This window comes from Hippichthys cyanospilos, chromosome 16 (assembly GCF_059441005.1).
Source record: "Hippichthys cyanospilos isolate Australia breed blue-spotted pipefish chromosome 16, RoL_Hcya_1.0, whole genome shotgun sequence".
NCBI classification, from domain to species: Eukaryota; Metazoa; Chordata; class Actinopteri; order Syngnathiformes; family Syngnathidae; genus Hippichthys; species Hippichthys cyanospilos.
Window position 1 is genome coordinate 8,206,390 of NC_142384.1, and position 23,146 is coordinate 8,229,535.

General features: G+C 39.7%; 1 protein-coding gene across 9 annotated transcripts in view; it reads left to right on the plus strand.

Moving 5' to 3' along the window:
• adgrl1a (adhesion G protein-coupled receptor L1a) overlaps nt 1-23,146 on the plus strand; it is a 262,467-nt gene that overhangs the window by 187,979 nt on the left and 51,342 nt on the right. For 7 of the 9 annotated variants that reach the window (XM_088436417.1, XM_088436416.1, XM_088436415.1 and 4 more), the window contains exon 9: nt 13,530-13,556. The exons of the other annotated variants lie outside the window; for them this stretch is intronic. In XM_088436417.1, the coding sequence (XP_088292543.1) occupies nt 13,530-13,556 (27 nt within the window). The remainder of the gene's footprint in view (nt 1-13,529; nt 13,557-23,146) is intronic. 9 annotated transcript variants of the gene reach the window in all.

The following is a 23,146-nucleotide window of genomic DNA, read 5'->3' on the forward strand; positions in this document are numbered from 1 at the left end:
ATACAGTGGAACCTCAAGTTATGAATTTTTTTGGCAATGAACTTCGTTTTTTTAAACATTTGCCATGAGAGCATCTTTTTAAATGTTCTGAACTCCTCCTTCAAAGTGTGTAGATGTTCTTTTTCTTTAGAATGGATTCCGATGTCATACCGCTAGAATTTTTTTTAGCCGTCTATATCCATGTACCTTTTCAAGTGACACATAAATAATATGACTATTAATGATATTAATTTACAATGTTGAGTTTACTTTTTTCTTTGATATAAATGATGATAATTTGCACATGAATTGACCTCCTAATTCATTTTGATGCACTGGAGGAGTTAAGATTAGAGCTAACCGATGAAATTGATTGCTATTGGCTTTTCTAAAATTGAAAAAATTGGTTTGCGGATTAATTTTTTTCTACACACTACAACATACGACAAAAATAGAAATGACACCCTCTCCCATATAAATTTGTAAATTATAGTTTATTGTGGTAAGCATGATTGGACCAGAAATTAAGTAACTTTATTTATTCTATTTTTTTTTAAATTCACGAGCAATTAACTCATTCAATCCCAAAAGATGTATTGTATATATATTTTTTTATTATTATTTCATTTTAATGAATTCATTCAATCCCAAAGACGTATTTATACGTTTTAACAGAATACAGATATTCAATCTGAGGTACTTATTTGCAAAATATATTTTTTTAAGTATTGGTGTAAAGCAGAATCTAAAAATAGACGGCATTGAATGAGTTAATCATTTATCAGAATTGTACTCTACCAAATCGAAAAAATGCATTAATATATATATATATATATATATATATATATATATATATATATATATATATATATATATATATATATATATATATATATATATATATATATATATATAATCTAACATTTTGACGATAAGACAGTTTGTCTTGTATTTGATGTTGTCATGCCATCGTATGTATATTTTCAAACCTCACTGTCCTGCATTGCTTTTGTGCTAATTTTGCAAACAAAAAAATAATAAATAAAAAAACAAGAGCTCGACCTGCTGCCCAGCTTAGCAGGACAGGAGTGGTAACACAATGACGCCATATGAGAGCACGTCATCACTTGAGGTCGCCACGGCAACGTCTCACACACAAACACGCGCATCCACGGGCCTTTTTTTTTTCTGCACAGACAGCCGAAGGATTTATAGGCTTTGTGTTGAGCCGCGCTCATGTGAAAATGTGCTCGATATAACACACTTGTCCGTGTTACTACCATCATCGATCCCACGGCCCAGATGTGTGGGTGCAAGTGGTGGGTGGAGGGGTGCGTGTGTGGGGAGGTGGGGGGGCAGTCGAGAGGGTTCTCTTTGTTTTTATTTCCTCCCCTCAGGTGTCAATGAAGCAGTACGATGACGCCGCTAACCTGCTCGGCTCTCTTCTACTTCCTCCTCATCACCTCACTCTCAGGTCTCGCCTCGATTTCATTAGCGCCCCGCTTCCCTGTTTATCCTCCGTCCGCCCTCTGAGCTCCTTAAATCAAGCCCTCCCCCAATCATTCCTCCATTCGGACCCTCCCTCCATCGGCGTTCTGTTCTGCTGTCTCTTCTGTTTCTTCTTCCCAGGTGAAAAGCATTCAGGGAGGCTCAAAGAAACTCAGAGTTCCAAGTGCTTCTTTTATGCCCGCCTCCTTCCTCTGCTCACTGCTTTCACACATTTTACCTTGTGAGGGAATGATAGAGTAGAGAAGATTTTTTCTGCTTCTGTTTTCACGCTTGCAAAGTGGAAATGTCCTTTCTCCAAGTGTCCTGCAGCCCTCTCTCGCTTCTTTTGTCATGTTATGTAACAGAACATTAGAAAAGTCCGTTTTATGATGGTTTCCCAGCTGGGTCCGCTGGCTTTGTGCTTTTGGTGCTGCGTTCAAGACAGCTGGGAAATGGGATTATCTATTTCTTAAAAAATGGAAGATCATGCTAAGCAAGAGTTTTTCCTCCTTATTTAGCAGTTCAGATGTTCATTTTACAGCCATATTTTTTTTTTTTATATTACAGGTTTACATCGATCTTTTTTTTTCTCTTAAGTCGGGCAAGTCAAAATTAAAAAAAAAAAAAAACACCTCAACTACCTGGATTTTCAATTATAACATATTTATTGCAGATTTACCTCACTATTTTTCCTGATATATTTCCTCATCGGAAGTCGGATTAGAGAAAAAAAAAAGTACTTTTATGTATTGTTTCAACAAAGAAAATAACTAAAACACAAAGGAATAAAAGCGAAAAATAAAAACAAACATTCGTTTTATGATCATTTCCAACCTGGGTCTGCTGGCAGTGAATGGGTCAAAAGTTCTTCCAGGAAATGGCAGATCAAGCCAATTACAGTCGGCCCCCGGTTTACGAACACCCTCTTTTACGAACATTTCGACTTACGAGCGTGGACCACTGAGTTTTTTGTCCCCCACTTACGAACAAACCTTCCGTCTTGCGAACAATGCGACATGCCAGCCATTGTATTCGTACATTTATTTTCGCTTTGCTACGTCAACTAAATCAGAAGTTGACGCTCAACACAGCAACATTGATGAGCTATTGCTCTTAAAATATCACAGTCACTGTCTCGGTCACGGTGTCAGTCACGGAGTCAGTCACGGAGATGCTATTGGCCGGCGTCACGTCAATCACAGAAATGCCGATATGCTATTGGCCGAACGCCTTTATCTAGCTTGATGGCACAGCTGGTCGGGATGGAAGGAAGGAGAGAAAATAGGTGAAAAACGGAAGGAAGGAATGTTGTGAAGACTTTGCAAACTTTATCTGTTAGACATGGCTTCTAAAATTGCAAGTGGCGGTAAAGGAAGAAGTAAGAGGATGATGACAATAGAAACCAAGCAGGAGATAATAAAAAAATACAAAGGAGGCGCATGCATAGTTAACCTTGCTCGTGAGTATGGACGGAACCGCTCGGCAATCTTCTAAGGGCAAGACTTTCCTTGCCGGGGGACGGACCTCGATCGACAACAAAATTGAGAGGCTTCTTCTATTATGGATTAAAGAGAAGGAAATCGCCGGTGATATGTTCTAGTTTGAGAAAAGTTCCCGTTTAAGAAAATTAATAAATTCTGCGGGTTCGTCTCTGCTCCCCTCTGCCTCCACCCAGCTCAAGTCACGTCGCCCCAAAGGTAAATGTCATTTTTCCTTTGTATATGTTATTTAATTTAACTGTACAGTAGATTATGTTACTCATTTTTAATACGTGTATAAAGTCATGAAGTTTTTACCTATGGTTTTTGCACGCGTTGCACGCATTCACTAATTAACATAGGTTTGGATTGCCCGTCATACGAGCAGTTCAAGTTACGAGCGTAGCCGCTGAACGGATTAAGTTCGTAACACGGGGGCCCACTGTATTTACTGCAAGCAATGCATGATTTAGTCTTCAAATTATGTAAGTAACACAAGGATGCTGCTCAACTTTGGGTCTTTATGTTCAAATGAGCCATGTCGTGAAAAAAAAAAAAAAACAACAACTGCTCCGAGTGCGTTCAGTTACACTAGCGAGGCGTTCAGTGACCGCTCATAAGGTGGGAAATCTCAAACACACTTAACAAATATACGACTTACGGATATGAACATAAGAAAATATGGAAATATGTTTTGACAGTTTTTACATTGTTGCAAAAGTGTTTGTGCCTCTTATACACAGTAACTTTGAAAATACCAGAATTTGACCCCAAAATTAAGAGTGTGTCTTATACACAGGTGCGTATTATATTTGGGGAATTACTGGACTTTAGTACCTATTGTAAACATGTCTTGGAAAAGAACAAGATTCATCACTCATTTCACCATTTAGCTACCATTGCCCAGCCCTACTCAAAACGTCTACTTGTGTTGTTCTGAAAAAGAGAACAGCTGATTTTATTGGACATGATTTGGAACAGGAAGTCAGCAATTTTGGTATGAAGTAGCCAATTTTGGGCCAGTTCCCAACTTCCTTTGACAAGGTCCTACTGGGGCCCTAACAAGCCCCATTTGGAGAAAACCATTCGGAGTGAACTCACTCCATTTTTTCCTCTTCCATCTAATGTGGGCGCAGCCTGACATTAAATTCTGATCATTTTGAGAAAAAGAAAAAAAAAGGGCCGCGTGGGCCCTTTCATCGCTGCTCACAGATTGAATTTAAACTGTTATCAGATGAAGTCATTTTAATCCCGGCCTCTAATATGATTTTTTTTTAAGCTGCGTGGTCGGATGCAAGGCGGATCATCGTACTCGGCTTCTCGTCATTGTGCATGCTCACCTTGTCCTCTTCCCGCTGGCTGGCTGCTTGTTCTATTGCCGTAAAGCAATCAAGCGGATAATTAAATAGCTGCTGACTTGCATTTTTTCCCTTTTTTCCTGCACTCCTTACGTGCGAGGCTGTCGAGGAAAAAAAAAGACAAACTTTGTCGATTGAATCTGAAGAACGGCGCGGGCTTAGAAAATTGGAAGCTGATCCCTCCGTGATGAGAGGTCTGTCTGGAATGAGAAAAAAAGAGTCAATTACTCCCGTCCTCTAACCGTTGTCGCAAAAAAAAAAAAAAAAACGAGACCGAACCGAGTCTGGCATTACGAAGCGCTCATCCCAAACACTTCAAGTCAGTCGCACGCCACTCAACTCGGCCACTTTTAATTACCAGCGGCGTGTGGCTCCATTCCGTTCTGCCTCAGCAGAGATTTGTCGAGATTAATTGAATTTGCTGCTTCTAATCGCTCCGGTAATGCCCCCGTCGTTCAGCCGCCGTCTGGCGAACGCTCGGCCCCCGCCGCCCGCCGCGGGCGTCAGGTGGCCCGTCGCCTCCCGCGCCATGTTTACACCAGGCGGACTCACCGCGTTGTTTGCGTCAGACATGCCGGCTAGGTGTTACCAGTCACCTGAAACGGGGACGCGACAGCAGGAAATGACACGTACGCAGGACACGCTCTGACGCGATATGCTCGTTTGGCTCACGTGCCATCGCCTTGACGACAGCAGCTGTGTAAGCATTACTGTAAACACCGTTACAGCGCGCCGCAAAAAATACCGTTCAAGTGTTTGAAAGACAGATGTGATAAATGTAAAAAACTATTAAAAAATTTACGTGGAATAATCGATTAAATTTGCCACTTAATTACATTGGTAAAAAACAGGAATATTAAAACACCCTCATTTATTTCATGACTGATGGATATACATATTTGATGACTTTAACGTTCTTTTTAGTTGCAGTTTTATTCATTATATTTTTAAACGTAATTTGTCTTCATTTACTTTTTGATTTATGTACTTATTTTTTAAATCAAAGTAATTGCACCCAAGTATCACATGAGTAGCCCGCAGGCATGTTCTGCAAATAGCTTACAATAGAACAGTGTGATTTTCTCGGAATATTACAAATATACTACACTTGATTTACATATTTACTGCAGCTGTTCATTAATTATTATGAAAAATCATTAACATGATCAGTGTCTTCACATAAACTGGTAGATCCTCGTATTACTCAGTACTAAAGAAGTTACTCTCGGTTTCAAAAAGGTTGGTGACCCCTGGTGTATTGTTATCTTTAATGTTTTTATAATTTTTTTTCATAAAATTACCATATTTTCTGCACGATAAGGCGCACCGGATTATAAGGCGGACCTTCAACGAGTGGCCTATTTGAAAACTGTTTTCATATATAAGGCACACCGCATTATAAGGCGCTTAGAATAGAAGTTACATTAGTGGCTGTGCTTACATTATGCATCCACTAGATGGCGCTGCGCTAAAGGGAATTTAAACAAAACAATCAGATAAGTCAGTCAAACTTTTCAATCAGAAATGAAGAATAATGATCATGTGGAAAGTAGTATCTGAAAATGGGAAATAATACCTCTTGGTTACATTAAAAGACTTTTTAGATCGATGCCAAGATGAATCAAGAGTTTAAAAGAATATAATTCTGATTAAAGTTAACATGCAATTTATTTATTTATTTTTTTATCAAATTGCAACCAAAAATCGTAAAATATATTGTTTTGTTCATTTAAAATCACACTTTCTTTTACAAAAACCAATGTTTTTGCACTTTGTCTCCAAATAAATGTCTTTAAAATTGGAGCAGATATAGCACACCAAAATTTCAAACAGAATTTCAAAAATAAAAACTCACATTTTATATACTGCCTAAGGCGCACTGGATTATAAATCGCACAGTCAGTTTTTGAGAAAATTCAAGGTTTTTGGGTGCGCCTTACAGTGCGGAAAATACGGTACTAAAACTTATCCAAGCAAAACTAGCATCCTCGCCCAATTCAAGTTCATGTTACTTTCTCGTTAGCATACCAGAGGGATTTTACATTGACTCTAGCATGACCAATAGCATTATCGCTAAAATGAAGCATTGGATTTTAATTTACAAAATGTGTAATTCTCTGTTTTGCATGTATTTAGTTTTACAGTTAACTCCAATTCGAGTGTCACGAAACAGCTTAAAGGACATTGAGGGACGTACATTCAAAACACGGGAAACCGTTATAGTTGATCCCTAACCCTTATATTTTCCAAAGTGTAATTGCATTACGTATACAGTTGCCCCAGGACTTGTGTCCACTGTCGTCTTGGTTTCACATCGCCTCTGCACTACTGTAAAGAGTTCTGCGTCCCATTAAGACATCGCCGATCAATTGGTGTGTTGATACTGCTGCACCATTAACACACACGTACACAAAGTCAAAGTAAATCTACCTCACGATAGGTCGCCACCTGTCCTCCCTGCCGCCCCGGAGCGCGGCACTTCATCATTATCGATTCCCCTACCCCCCGCCCCCCGCTCTCCGCTGGGGCTATCCGTAGCAGCCGGGCCCGCGCCATTAGCCTCCCTGCTATTTCATCAGCTGTGATTTATCTTGTTAATATGCATCCAGTTAGCCGCGGTTTTAAAAGTGTCTACACGGCTTTAAAAGTGGTGGATCACCACTCGGCTACACCGTGTCCAATTTTCGTATTCATATTTGCAGTTGTACATTGATTTTGGCCCAAATACAAAACGCTCCAAAGGAGGATAATATTGTGGGAAGGGTGTGAAACATACGGCAGGGGAGGCAAAACCCGGCCCGCTTATAGGTTCAACCTGGGACACATGAGGATGAGTTTTGACATTGCGCTGGTGAAGGTGGAGACTCTTGCTTGTATTGCTTGCTATGCTTGTATTGAAAACAAAGTTATCTTTGTCCATTGAGATCAATAGAAATGCATATAATCTGGTCCTGGCACAAAAAAAAAAATAACATGAAAAATAGAACTAAATAATACTATGTTTTTCAAAAACGTACATGACAAATAAAAGATTTTTAAAAAATGGTTGCTATTTTTAGTTTCAATTCAGATCCGGCTGCACTAAAAATTATGTTAATTGAATAACATGTCAGTTACTTTGTCGATTTTTCAAAAACATGCTTTGATTTCTATCTCTTCCAGAAAAGTGCCATCCCTTGGCTTAAGTACTGCGAGTAGAATGTGGAAGAATTTGTCGAAAAATGGACATAATTCTGCACAAGGATTGAAACTTCTATCTTGCATTTCCTGGCTAAGAGCCAGTCAATGACTTTGTCACTTAGCAATGTGCCCAAGGGTTACTCGAATCCCGTCACCTCCCCGCGGAAATGCGCCCCAGAATTCCTTGCTCAACTATGTGCAAGTGTTTTATTCATTCAAATGATATCTAAAAAGTAAAATAACTTAAAAATCTTTCAATACTTAATTCTAAACATTGCTTTTTTTCACTTTATGTCTGTGCAATGAATGTTTTGAGCAAGATTGTGTATTGTACGCATTTCTGTTCATGAAACCATGACTGAACGCAGCACAACATTGACCTCCCAACCATGCTCAGATATCTGAACGAGGTGGTGTTGCTCAGTACAATACATTAATGGCTGTTTTTTTTCTCTTAACTCCTTCATTGCCATTGACAGTTATAGACGTGAAAGGTCGATTTTTTTTATTTTTTTATCTATTTATTTTTTTTACTTTGCTAGTAGTGACTGAGTAATTATTCTACTTGTCACAATATGTTGCTGGCATATAGAGTATCCATGAATGAAAATACTTGACTCGAACTGCATTTTCTCAGAACATTGTACTCATTCACTGCCATTGACGCCAAAGGTACATTTTTACTTTACTTGCCGCCGAAGAATTACAGTAGTTCATAATAGCTGCCGTAACAATCGGTTAAGAATAATAGCTGCCTATTTAGGGTGATTTTATACTTCCGTGCGGCCAACCAGGTGATGAACTTTAACCAAACGGTGACAGCAATAACTGATTAAAAAGAATCTGCTGTTCTGTCTTTCCTAGCCTATCATTTTTAAAGTGTGTTCTTCGGCAAAACTGACGTCCGTCGGTGGCAGAGCGACAGAATGTCCACCTGTGATGTTTCATTAAACTTTTACATCTAAAACAGCTGTATTTTAAGATCGTTCCCACTTTTACTGGTCCAACTCACTTGATATGAAACAGACTTTACTAAACTGAGACTTTAGGTGCCCCCCGAACTACAATGACTCTCCCCGCTCTAATAAGACTCGTTTTCATCAAATTGTATTAATTAGCATTCAAGTGTTGCTCATCGACGTTTCTGCGAACGAGACGCTTTTGTAAAGAAGCGAGAGACTGAAGAAACTGGAGAGGACACATTATGGACTCGGAGGAGCTTGGGCAACAATGTGTGTCTGCAAACGTGTGTGCGTGTGTGTGTTTTGCTGTTGCTCATTAGAGTGGGAGTAATTGATAGGCTTGTAGAAAGCACTGAGCAGAGTGATTAAGGAGAGCGAGGGCAGCGGCTTATTTCTCAAAAGGGCTCTGAAAAGACGAGGAAGGCTGAAGCAATCACGCAAGCGACCGAGGTGGCCTTAAACCCGCCTGGCGCGCATCGCCGGGGCGCCGTGAATACTTTGTGTCGCTTTTCAGCACTTTTTGTCCTCAGGTACATGCGCCGAATCTCTCTCGGTGTCGTCCTCATCCTCTGTTTTTTTCCTCAGGGTAACCTGCATGAAAGGAAGTCAAGTAAACAGAAGTCTTCTGCTCTTTCTTTTTTGCAGCTCTTTTCTTTCGCTCTTTCCACCTCGTACCACCTTCATTGTAGTGATGGTTTCATTTTGATTACTTGGTTGAATTGTTTTGGACTGTTTTCTTTGAGCGATTTTAATGATTAACAACGTCATGTTTTTAGCCCAGTCGGGAAGATTTTGTGCAGAGAGGGTTACTCGGGTTAATTATTTTTCACTAACAAGTGATGTTGACTCAGTTGCCACGTTGACGTGAATGAAACAAGCAAAATTTTATGTCCTTATTTCTTGCTTTCCCTTCTAAAAAGGGAAAATTCAGTTTTCAAAGATGACCTAAAGTCATGTAGTTTGAGTGTAAGTCTAGTTGAGTCAGATAGATAGCAAGTCTCAAGCCAAGTCAGTCCCAGCTTTTTGTCAAACAGGTCTTAAAGCTAGCAACTTTAGTCTGAGTCGAGTCTAGTCGTATGACTTGAGTCAAGTCGTATGAATCGAGCCGTCTTAATCCTCAAAGTCATAAGTCTCAAGTCAAGTTGTATTTCTCAAGTCAAATCTTATGAATTGAGTAAGTGGTATGAATCTAGTCAAGTCATAAGCCCCGAGTCAAATCATAAGACTCAAGTAAAGTCAAAAGACTCAAGTCAAGTTGTATTTCTCGAGTCAAATCTTATGAATTGACTAAGTGGTGTGAATTGAGTCAAGTCATAAGCCCCGAGTCAAATCATAAGACTCAAGTAAAGTCAAAAGACTCAAGTCAAGTTGTATTTCTCGAGTCAAATCTTATGAATTGACCAATTGGTATGACTCGAGTCAAGTCATAAGCCCCGAGTCAAATCATAAGACTCAAGTCATATGACTCGAATCCCCAGGGTTTTAATCATGAGAAAAATGTTGCGGCTTGTGGTCCGAAATTTACAATTGTAAAGTATAGACAAATTTGCCACCTTTTACTTCTAAAATATGCTAAATTAGTGGACTATCCCTTTAAGGGAAGCAAACTATGACAACAAATAACTCTAGCTTTATTCGGTTTTAACATCCATAAATAAGTTGCATCTGATCATAAGGCGCCAAGTCGCTGCCATGCAATGGAAGTGGGGCATAAAACTAAATTATAGTGCAGAGACAAGACATTTGTCCAAGTGTTTCGTCATTGGTGGGATGACGCCCTAATGACTTTGCAGAATGTACTTATGTGTCACTCCTGGGGCCGAGCCAATTCGTTAGTTTGACCTTGGCGGAGGTCCGCGCTCAATTGAGTGCCATTGTCATTTTGGCTGCAACTTTACCACTCATTTCTGTTGCCATGCATTGAACGGGCAAGCCTACCGTGCACTCATACAAGATGAAAGCTCTTGATGTCCGCCCGGGCCTGAGCTAGCTCACTCTTAATGACTCCATTCCCAATCGGCGGGCCGGTCGCGATGCCTTGTTCCGGGTGCCCCCCCCCGAGGTTGAAAGAAGGTTTGCGTCTGTCGCCCTGCAGGCGGCTAGCGCCGCCCGCATCTTCAGCTAGCTTCATTGTCCGGTTTGATCTTGGAGGATCATGAAAAAAAGATCTTATCCGGGCGCTGCCTTTTTGCTGCTCTTTAGATCAGATCCAAGGCAGCCCAGATCAAGACTCTTGCTTTCCCATATTCACCCCCCCCCCTTCCTGTTACCACTCTGACTTTTGTCAAGGTTGAGTCTCTGATTCAAAATTGCGAAGTATCAATTCTTAGCAAAAAATGCTATCATACTTTTTCCCCTAACCGAGTGCTTCTTGGGAAACCGATGAGCCAGTGCCGTATGGACCTGACAGAATTGATGCAGGGTGCCACTTCCTGTGCATGAAAACCATTCCACTTTACATCAACAACTACAGTTCTGTGACTTCGGTACTATTCCCCAAATTGTGACAAAAGACCCGCCATGTGCACTCTAAATATCCATGAGTCAAAAATAACCCAACATGAGAAAGGAGACGACCCCCTCCTTGGATCTTTTAGCTCCAAAAGTCTTCAAATAATTGGGTAAAAAAAAACAATCACCCAATTTCACAGACAGACACAGACAGACAGTTCTATAGATTTTTTTTTTTTTTTAGCTAGCTAGTCAAGTCAGAGAGATGGATGGATGGATGGATGGATAGATGGATGGATGGATGGATGGATGGATGGATGGATGGATGGATGGATGGATGGATGGATGGATGGATAGATAGATAGATAGATAGATAGATAGATAGATAGATAGATAGATAGATAGATAGATAGATAGATAGATAGATAGATAGATAGATAGATAGATAGATAGATAGACCGTAGCCTTTGCAATTTCAAAATGGTATAGTTGAGCCTCCTTTTCACGACGGATATGCTCTGCATATTCCATGTTTCTCACTTTGCTCCCCAACGAAAACCCAAGCGTGACCTTAAAACCGAATGATTTTCGGTGCTCCGTTCCGTTCCACCCCGGGTAAAAACAACAAACATATCGACGGCTCTCCCTCGTTCAAATGGATTGTTCCCCGGCTGAGCTGGCCCGTATCGGTCGGTGCTCGAGCGTCGCTCCGACGGCGGTGTCAGCGCGTTCGATGTATGCCGCGACGAGCGTGACCTCACCCCTCGCCTGTAAGGTTTAATGGAAAAGAAGCGGCCTCAATTGCTCCGCCATTAAGACAGTAATTGAGAGCCAGCATGGTGGCTGACACTTTTACTTGTCACGCTTGTGAATTTGGAAAGCCCACACCCTGGGGTGGCCTTATGGCAGCTTTCTTCATTTCAGGCTCAATGGATAAAGATGGCTGCGGTAAAGGCCGCCTTTAACGCCGGTATACTGGGGTCTCTGTGCGGGAGATAAAAAGGGGACCCCCCGCTCGTGCCCTCGCCTTTTTCATTCCCGCTTCCCTGTTTGTTCTGGCATCGTTTGGTCGAGCCGAAGATGAGACGCTCGACGGAGTGGAGTGTTTTTTCTGGCGCCTCTCTGGCGTGTCGCACCCCCTGCCAAAAGTGGAGCTTCCTTTATATAAATTGATGGGGAGGGGGGGTAACAACTTGGAGAGAAAATTCCATCTCCACCTGTTCACCCAGCACAGGGCTGTGGGCCATATCCGTTCTTTAATGCCTTTCGCTGTTTTATTATAGTAATATATAAGCAAAGTGGTATATTAACTTTGCCCATAAAAAACAACAAAAAAACTTTAAAATATAATCATTTTCAGACTTTATATACCGTAAATTTCGGACAACAAGCCGCACCTGATTAAAATCTACACAACGAAAAGTTCACTATTGTTTTTTTTTTTGTCATGTATCAGCCATACCAGACTATAAGCCAAGTCAGAATTTTTTATAGAAAGATGATACATTTTAATAAACTAACTGATCATCGAAGTGTTTCTTATAAAATTCAAATTTTTACATATGCATTTTTTTTTACTTTATAGCCAAGGTACACACGTCCTTTCCCATCTGTCCATTTTATTTCCCTTTTCTTTCTTTCTTTCTTTCTTTCTTTCTTTCTTTCTTTCTTTCTTTCTTTCTTTCTTTCTGTCTTTCTTTCTTTCTTTCTTTCTTTCTCCCTCCTTTCTTTCTTTTTTCTTTGTTTCTTTTTCTTTCCTTCTTTTCTCCCTCCCTCCTTTGTTTCTGTCTTTCTTTCTATGCTAAATTTCTTTCTTTCTTTTCTAATTCTCTTCTTTCTTTCTTTCCTTACTCCCTCCCGTTCTCCCTCCTTCTCTCCCTCGATCCCTCCCTTCCTTCTTTCTATTTTTCTATCCTTTCTTTCCTTCTTTCCTCTTTCTCCCATTTTCTTTCTTTCATTCTTTCTTTCTTTCTTTTTTCTTCTTTCTTTCTGTCTTTTCTCTTTCTCCCTCCTTTCTTTCGTTCTTTCTTTCTTTTTCTTTCCTTCTTTTCTCCCTCCTTTCTTTCATTCTGTCTTTCTTTCTACGCTGAATTTCTTTCTTTCATTCTCCCTCTCTTCTTTCTTTCTGTCCTTTCTCCCTCCCGTTCTCCCTCCTTCTCTCCCGCGATCCCTCCTTCCTTCTATTTTTCTATCCTTTCTTTGCTTCTTTCCTCTCTCTCCCATCTTTCTTTCTTTCTTTCATTCTTTATTTTCTCCCTCTCTCCCTTCCTCCCTTCTTTCTGTTCTCCCTCTTTCTCTCTCCTCCTTTCTTTTGTTCTTTCTTTCTTTTTCTTCCCTTCTTTTCTCCCTCCCTCCTCTTTCTTTCTTTGTTTCTTTCTTTCTTTGTTTCTTTCTTTCTTTGTTTCTTTCTTTTTTACCTCCACAGCTGAAGAGGACGCCAGCAGTCCATTTTTCCCTCCAGCAGGTCTTGCACGCACCGGCCCTTCGGGGAGGGGCGCGGCAATAGTAGAGGGGTGGAGGTCGGGCCGAGAGCGTGTTGTTGGTGGCGGGGTGTGGCAGCGGGGCATTACTGATGACGTTGAACTGAATTTCAAGCTAGCTGAGGCAGTTTTCCCTTTCTCTTCGTATTTCAGAAGCCAAAGAAAGACAAGATCAGTTAGGTGAGAGAAAGGCCAGCGTTTTATTTAATCTCTCTTTTTTTCCCCGTTCCTTTCGTTCTCCTTTCCCCCCCTCTCTCTCTCCCACCGCTGTCTGTCTATTTTTACCTCTCTGCCTCCCTCTTTTTTCCGACGCTTGAATAGAAGTGGATCAAAAAGGTAACGACCGCTATGAACATAACAACCACAGCTCGCCCCTTCCTCCTCCTCCTCTCCCCCGCCCTCCCCCCATAACCCCTCCTGGCACCTTGTGTTGTGTGCTCATGACGTCCAGATCTCCCTCCCTCCCTCCCTCCCTTCGTCGTCGTCTCCTTTCTGTCTCTCTTATTTTTTAAGTTGATAACCAAAAAGTCTAAAATCCTTCTAGATGTCCACGTGATGGCAGCAGGCTGAAAATCACACACACACACACACACATGCACACACTGGCCCCCTTTCAAAAACAATCAATGAGAGATAAACTGGACATGGGTTCATTTCTTTGCTCTAATAAGCACTCGCGCTGTATCATCCCATCCTCCCAAGGAATTGTGTGTGTGTGTTTTCTTTTTCCCTACTCGTAGATCCAAAAGACATTTCTCTCGTTTGTTTGTCGTTGCGAATGCTAACCGGCTAAGCTAGTCCTCGCCAAGATCCCATCTGCAGGGTTTTTGCCTGTCGTCTTTCATTTGCTTCTTATGGAATTGTGGTACTGCTGATTTGCTATCAACATTTTCGACTGGCAGATACCACTTGCAAGCTAAATGCAAAACCTTTTTTGCCATAATGCCATGGTGTATAGACTTGCGCATATGCAAGTATAAAATTATTTTATTTAGGCATATAAAATAATAAATATAAAACCAATACTTCATAATATTTTTTATTCATTACCTGTCTATTTTTTTTCACAATTTCACGATTAACAGTACATGTGAACGCACTTGTGAACGAAATCCTAAAAATGTAGCCATAATGTATTCACTTTCCCATGCAAAAAAAAAAAAAAATATATATATATATATATATATATATAAATATATATATATATATATATATATATGTATATATATATATATATATATATATATATATATATATATATATATATTAATATTAATATATATATATATATATATATATATATATATATTAATATTAATATTTATATTTATTTATTTATTTATTTATTTTGGGGGGGCATTAAGGAAAATAATGTCGAATGGATGCACGCACAGGAGCCATAATACATAATAATAAGAAAATAAAGGAATAAACAGTGTTCACTTAATGTATTCTTTTAGTATAATATAGAGGTCCTCAGGTCAATACAAAGTGGCATTATGGGAAAAAAAATGTTTCAACATTTAGCCTAGCTGTACGTTCGAATGTGTTTGGAAATGTGGACATTTTTCAATCTACTGCGCATTTCTACACTTCCATAGTTTCTTTCTGTTTTTCTGTCATCTTTCCTCCATGAGTTTATCTCTCAGCTGGTCCATCATGAAGGCGGCCCGAATTTGCACACGCCACCCCCGCGTTTCTTCTTTCTACAGTGTCTACACCTCTTTGCTTTGTTCCTTACACACAAAGTGAAACCTGCAACCCCACCCGACCTCTTCTCGAGCCTCATGCACGGGGTCCAGAGAGGACGGGAAAAGCGCTATATGGTAGCGTGAGGGCTACTCCAAGCTCCTTGTATTGCAGCAAGGGGCCTCCTAAAGAGCCCCAATCAGCCTCAATCACTAACGTCTCGAAAGGAATAGGCCCTGACCCCCACTCTTCAAGGCTCTTGGCAAAGAGTTCCCATCAGCGGTTGTCTTAAAGGGTCAAAAATGTCGCCTAAAACTTTAGAAATGTACTGATTAGAAGAGAGCAATCCGATGGGAAAGGTTCTCATGAAATACTAATGTTTTTTCAAGCTTCTCACAAAAGGAGTTGGAGAAAAAAATGGAAATACCTTAACAATGCAGTACATATTTTACTGATTTTTGCTCAAAACTACCCCGCCAAATTCTGTACTATGTATCATTTATGGTTAGATTATAAACTTAAACAATTTAAGACTTTTGGGGGACGTGGCTGAACTCATTGATAGCATTGTTTTCAGCATAAAACAGCAGATTGGAGTGTGAGCTATAAACTGTGTGTGTGTGTGTGTGTACATACATACATATATATATATATATATATATATATATATATATATATATATATATATATATATATATATATATATATATATATATATATATAGTTGAATGTACAGTTAAAAGTTTTCTTTTTGAATTAAGAGCAAAGTAATTGGAAAGTTTTGAAAATGAAACAGCTGATATTACTGTATGTATCTTCTGGAGTTGTCGAAAACAATGTGCTTAGATATACCACTACAAATGTCGTTAATAGGTTAAAAAAAAAAAATCCAAATATGCATTAAGGGGAACTTGCCTGAAAAAGTATTTGGCAGGGTGTACATAACTGAAAAAATTTTACAAACCACAAGCATACAGTATAAAAGTAATACTAAGACTAATAATGAAACACTTTTTAAAAAAGATGAAAAACTAATCAAGTCAAAAAAGCTTAAACTAAGTCAAAACCGGGGGAAAGAATATACAGCAATGAAAAACTATTATAGCCTCTGATCTAAATATTACCTGAGATTTTGTTTTTTTAACATATAAATGAAGGGCGTAGGATTCGATTCGTAATTCAAACTGCAAAATGATTCGATGCCAACTTGATTTGAAGGTGGAACGTTTTGATTTGATATGGTACGGCTCATTTTGAGATGAGGTGTGATTTTGCATGTATTTGAATGAGCATGCCAGTACTATAAATGTCCCATTTCCTTCAAGGACATATATAGATATTTTAGATGTGCATCTTTTTTCAATTTTTTAAAATTTTTACGTGAAAAATGTCAAACCATTTTTTTTTGTTGCTCCCCTAAAATACATACATCCTTCTATTCTATTTTTCACCACAAATGTGGGTAAACTGGAGCCTAAAATAAATGAAATGATGGAATGGCTACATGAAAGCTACTTTCTTTTTGTATCTATGATTTCAGCAATTAAAATGAGTGCATTTCTAAGGTTTTTGGCATATTATTTAAATGGCGGACCTTCTTTTTTCTCAATCTAATGTTTTTCCCGTCAATCCTTGTCTGGCCCCCGTGTTTACCCCAAAAATCAGCTGTTAGACCATCAAGTGGTCAATGGAAGCCTTTATCTGTCCATAAACATCTCCCACATTTCTTTCCCAGCACCGGCAGCCATCTTAGCTCTTCATGCAGAGGCATAGCACCACACCAACTCGTCCTTCCTCCTCCTCTTCCATCCTCCTCCTCTTCACTCGACTGGTTGTTGTTGACTCCTCTTCCTTCCCACTAACACTAAGAGGAAAACGCCGTTTTCCTCTGTTTACCCACCTCAGTGTGACTTAACATTCCAGACCTGTCCTTGCACGCAAATGTCCAATTAATTTGGGATTGGGATGATGATGGTGACTATTTCCAGTGTTTGTCAGCCTACAGTAGCTGCTGTCTATTTTAAGAACCAGTGTCACGGACTTCTGCTTCTCCCCATGGCTTCTTTTCACCTCCATACGCTTGACAGTCGCACGAGGCGCCCTTCCCTCGTCACAACCCAAACAACCTCGATTTTTTTTTTTTTCCCCATTCCTCCCGTTTACTCTTATTTGCCTCTCGGAGGAAGAAAAAGGGGGGCATCACTCACGGAAATGGTGCGCTGGTCGCCACCTGTGATTTGTAAACGTGAATGGCGATGGAGTGAGGAGGCGCTATAGAGACTGCGGGCTGCCAGCCTCATTAGGAGTGACCCTCGGCACACGAATGCGGTCATGTGACTGCGGCGGCGAGCGAGCGACGACAGGTGTGGATGGTGATTGAAATTAAGTCGCTCCAATTTGCAAAAAGACTTTATAGCACATAATCCAAAAGGCAATTGATATAACTAGCATGTTTGCCCATAAATGGGAATTATTTATTTTGTTGATAGGTTCAAGCTAAATATTCATGACCGGTTTAATGAAAAGGAACGTAATCAAATTCAATTAAATCCAACTCAATATTTGTTCATGGTCGCGAGCTGACGTGCGCCGCTTGCACGAACAACATGGCTGGGAGCAGTCAGTGTTGCTAACTTAGCTATATGGCGCTTCACTCTTCGTAAAACACAAGTGAATAGTTCTAAATCATGTGACCCAAGAGTTAATTTGCCGCAAAGAAACAATCAACGGGAACGGAATCATTTTCACAGCTTGGTGGAAGGCAATCACAGAGTCGCTTCATATTGGTGACATGGTGCCCATTTGTACATTGATTTCTCAATATGTTGTAAACATTTGACAAGCGAGGTTGCTTTGAACACAATAAAAAATAAATTCAGGGTTGTTTTCTTAATCCACTCGTGGATAGCTGTGAATTTTGTAGACTGTTATTCATTATTCATTTTTTGGGGGTGTCCAGCCTGTTTGGTTGAAGTGTTGGATGACAGCTAGCATGCTAACTATTGGATGGATGGATGGATGGATGGATGGATGGATGGATGGATGGATGGATGGATGGATGGATGGATGGATGGATGGATGGATGGATGGATAGATAGATTCTATTGCTAGCTAGCTAGATAGCAAGTCAGACATAGATACTATAGTTCGATAGACAGACATAAGATTTACCTGTAATAACAAGCTGTCAATGCAGTATGTATCTCAAACTGTTGAATGTTATTGATGTGGTCTACAATTGAAGGTTGTCTTGATTTTAAAGTGGAATGATTCATTTGAGTCCAATTCAGGTTGATAAGGTTTAAATTTGACACAGTACAGCTCTGTTGGAGAGTATGATTCAGTGAGTTTCTTGTCATTTTACATGTATGAACATACTATTTGTGAAAATGTGGCATTTCCCCTCAATATTTATATCCACATAGCTTGATATATTATAAAATGGAACAATTTGAGTCCGTTTGACTTACAAATTTAAAATAAATGGAAATTTCCCCATCATTGCACAAGAGTGCTTGAGGCCGCCCACAATAAAAGGCCCATTTAAAAGGAAGCACAATTCATCTCCTTTGTATATTTGATGAGGCAATTGTGGTCTTGGAGGCCTGGATGCACCAACCTGACATCAGTCCTACCTCTGCGGCGTCGACCTGACCGCGGGAAAATGGCGGGAATTACTCAACAACAGGAGAGCGACGTTGACTATTAAGTACCTTCTCAATATGCCTGAGAAGTAATACTTCTCCATACTATCGGGGGCGCTTGATATTCCTCATTGTTAGAAAAAGTCAATCTGAAATCTCTTTACGAGGACAGGGTATAAAAACAATGCGCACCTCTAGCTTTGAAGTGTATTTTGAATGTTTTAGCCAGCTAATATTAAGAAGGGAATACTGTATTTTTCTGAAACAGTTACAAACTCTTGCTGTAAAACTCAAGTATGAAACTAAATCCGACCTGGTTTATCCAGTTGTGTCCCTACTGTATGTCTTTCCTACTTCACTTGGGGCCATAACCTTTAATCAAATTTTCAAGGTTTTCCCTCGCTTACTGTTCCTCCGTGTTTATCACTTTCCGTTCTTCCCGCCCCGTGTACCGATTCGGTATCTGACAGCCAATCATAGTGATCAAATGTTTCGATGGTTCGACGCCGATTCAAAATGGTGAATCCGCCGAAAACGCCCCGTCATCGGCACCGATGTTACGACCGTGTTTTCTAAACTAATTTGATTCTTTCCCACTTCCAATGTCAGATGAGTGTATCTCGACCTTTAAAATGTTGGTCTTTTTAATGCTAAATTTGTTTAGTCCGATAAAAACGAACATGCGAGTATCCAAGTACAGTTGAGAATAAGGCATGTCTACACGTCCCCTCTTCGTGTGAAAAAAAAATCGTCCATATAGCTTTATTTGCACATAGTCTAGTACTGAACCCAACCGGAAAGAGCCCATGTCTTCTATTGCCGACCACGCGAAGGCTTTGGTTCCAAACGGAGCCGATCCGTGGCTCCTGGTGGAGACGCTTTTGATCTAAGAACTACGGGAGCGCCGATTAGCAGATCCGTAACTCCCACTTTAGCATTTAGTCCGTCAAAGTGCAGAATGGCCTCCTGTCATCTCTGAGCCCGAGTAGACGCGTAGCGGCCAAGGCGGCTGTCATCCGGCGTCACCTGAAGTCCGATAAGGCCGGCTTGTGAGCGGTCGCTATCTTTGCGCGGTGCCGGCTCCTGCTCTTGCTGAAAAGTATTCTCTGGGGTGGACGTTTGACTAGATAAAGGCTCCAATTTGACACCTGCCTCCTACTCCTGTCTGAAACGCGCATGCATTGTGTGTGTGGGCGTGAGAAAGTGTGTATGTCTCTCTGTGTATGTACACGCTTGTGTTCTTACTTCTTTGACTCGACCCTCTTGTAGTCTGAAGGAAACGGAAGAAGCACACACAGCAGTTTTCTTGTCACTTTTGTTGCTCTTCAGCAGGTTAACTTTAACTCTAAATTCTCATTTTACAGGAAATAACCCATTTATCACTTCTTATTCCACTTTGCTTCCTCTTGCTCTTTCTTTTTCTGTCTCTTTCCTTCTCTGTTATGCAGAACACACTCCAGGGCACCATGCTGATGTTTTTTCCGTATACATATGTATTTTAGCATCATAATTTTATATATATATATATATATATATATATATATATATATATATATATATATATATATATATATATATATATATATATATTAGGAAATTTGTCAAGCTGTAATAATTGTGTTTAGTTTGCCCATTTTGGCCTGGAATGTACCAGCCGTCCATTTGATTTTAAAATATGGCCTGAAGGAAAATATGGGCTAAAAGGAGGAAAGCTGAGTAGCATAGATACATCTTTAAAATCACACATACAAAAAAATACTATTTATAGCCATATCTTCGATACCGCGGCCCATTCTCGTGGATGCCGATCGTCACCCCCTTTCATGCCCATTAGCTTTTCAGCATGCGGCTCAGGGTGGCACGCCACGCTCCGTTCTGCCCCCTGCTGCCCATAAACGTATCTGCCAGTAACAGGTGCAGGATTCAATTAGAGCAGCAGGCGCTCTGCAGTGGGTCAGAAAGGCTGGAAAGGCAAACTGGGCAAAGCTGCACACTAAGTGGAGCTTTCCAGATTTAAAAAATATATACCCCCAACTTAGATTTACTATGTTATGAGAAACTATAATAATTCAAAAATGGCAAATCAAATTATAATTATGCTGATACCGTATACTATACCACACTATACTATATTAAACTTTACTGTAATATACTATATATATGGTTTTGAAGAAACCAGGGGTATGTTGGGGATATTAGGTTTTTTTTAATGCTCCCTTAATTGGGATGGAATGTAAATCAAATATGAGCAATGAAATATGAAACTTGAAGGTGAAAAGAGGATGGTGTGTTTCATTCTTCTTTCCTGCAAAACTGATGTGTTACTGAGCGAAGAAAAATCAAAACAAAATAGTTTTGAGGCTCAACAAAACGAAATTTCTTTATGTGGCCAAAAGCATTTTATTTATTATATCCATGTTCAAACTTTCTGGTTACCATTAGACCACACCAAATGTCATATTGTGTTTTAATTGGCACAAAAATCTGAAATTAAATTTACTGTTGCAATAATTTGACATTAGAAAACACATGTAAGATTAAAAGAAGCAAACTTTGGCAGCCTCAGGAATGAATTGGAAGCTTAATTGGAGTTGAGGCCAAAGAACCATTTTTGCTCAATTTTATCTGTTGACATTGTAAACTTTCTCAGATTCTAAAGTATTCAAATCTTACCTACTGTTGGACTTTACTCCCCAGCAGTCATTCATCACTCCTTGAAAGTTTCAGGTCAATATCTTTTTCCTGAGGTACTGTTTGCTTTCTACATTTGAAAGAAGAATGCAGCAAAACATGAAACTTGTTTTTCTCAAAACGAGTGCTTCAACTTGACAAGATTCAAGCTGCTGTAACCTCGTCGTAGAATGATCTCAATACCCAAATTTTTGCCACCATACGCCTGGTTTTGTGAAAACGCATCACAGATATATACTGTACACTAATCAGTTGCAACGTACATATTTATTTAACTGTCACTGTATGCAAAAAGTAATAACAAAGATTCTACTTCCTGCTCTACCCGTTATATTTGTTTACACAGGATACATCATCAACAGCAGGCATCCAAAATGAAAATCCCCAAATTCGCCCCTGGCAGCTCACCTTTTAATTGTTTTACAAGTCATTTAGAAAATCAGTCCCTCTCACTCATGGGACGGCATTTTTTTTTTCTTTTCTAAAGCCATTTTTACAGTCGACTCATATTGACAAGTGGCAGACTGACCTGTGCCTGCGAGAAGGATTATGGTGATGAATAGTCAATTATTACAGCAGCATTTCCCTTAACGCTAATGGCTGCGCTGGAGTGTGATAGCAAAAAAAAAAAAAAAAAAAATTCTGTCTTTTTAATCCCTGATAAGGTGAAATTCATTTGCCATCTGGCTAGTTTGGAGGCTAAATAAGTGCTAGCCATCACAAACAGAAAGATTCCCACTCCAACAAGAATTAATCGATTTAATCTGACTGCCTGGCGTAAATCCGCGTGGCTTTTCCCCTGGCTCCAACCAGACCCGCATAATACCTAATCTGAAGATTTATGTTTAATTCCTAATGCCTGTTACTTAATACCTCGTTCATACTGTGGCCATAATAGCGTTGTGTACTATAAGAGCGCTGCTGGGTTTTCGGCACTTGGGCTTCCCGCTGCTGCAATCACCATTCAATTAGAGTGCCAGAGAGGGAGGTGAGGTAAACAGGAAGTGCGTCTGAGTTAATGGACCACCGCCCCCCACCCCCCCCCCCCCCCCCCGCCCCCGCCCTCCCACATTCCGCATGTCTTTGCAAGGTGTGAAGTAGAATGTTTGCGTGACCTCTAAGTGCACAATAGTATCTTGACTAGAGCTGCAATGATGAATGAATAAGGATGAAAATTAATCAATGAGCGTTTTTGGCAATCAATCATTTAGGGTTTTCTGTTTGTTTGTTTGTTTGTTTTTTAATCCAGAGATTCAAAACCAAGATTTTTTTTTGAAGTGTTTGGCTCAAGCAATGTCCTAAATTAATTAACTTCTAAAGTAACCAACTACTTGGGTATTTAAGTACTGAAGTAATCCATTAGTAATCCACTAGTTTTGGTTTGGTGCCTATTTTAATCGATTTCTTTCGTAACTAAAGTAATATACTATTTTAACACTTATTACCCAAAATATTTGATTTCTTTAGCACCTAAAAAAACCTACTTTAGTACTTTCAGTGGCTGGATTATTGATTACTTTCATACTTAAGTATGCAAAGTAATTATCTAATAGTTATATTATTAATTACTTACTCTTTATTTGGTATTACCCAAAACAATTGATTTCTTTCGTGCTTAGAAGGTAATTACTTTAGATAATTCATTATTTTAACATTAAGCACCTAAAATAATCACTTTAGTACTATGTTTCAGCAATCGATTACTTCGGGTATTTAAGTTCTAAAATAATTTGTTATTTTATGCAG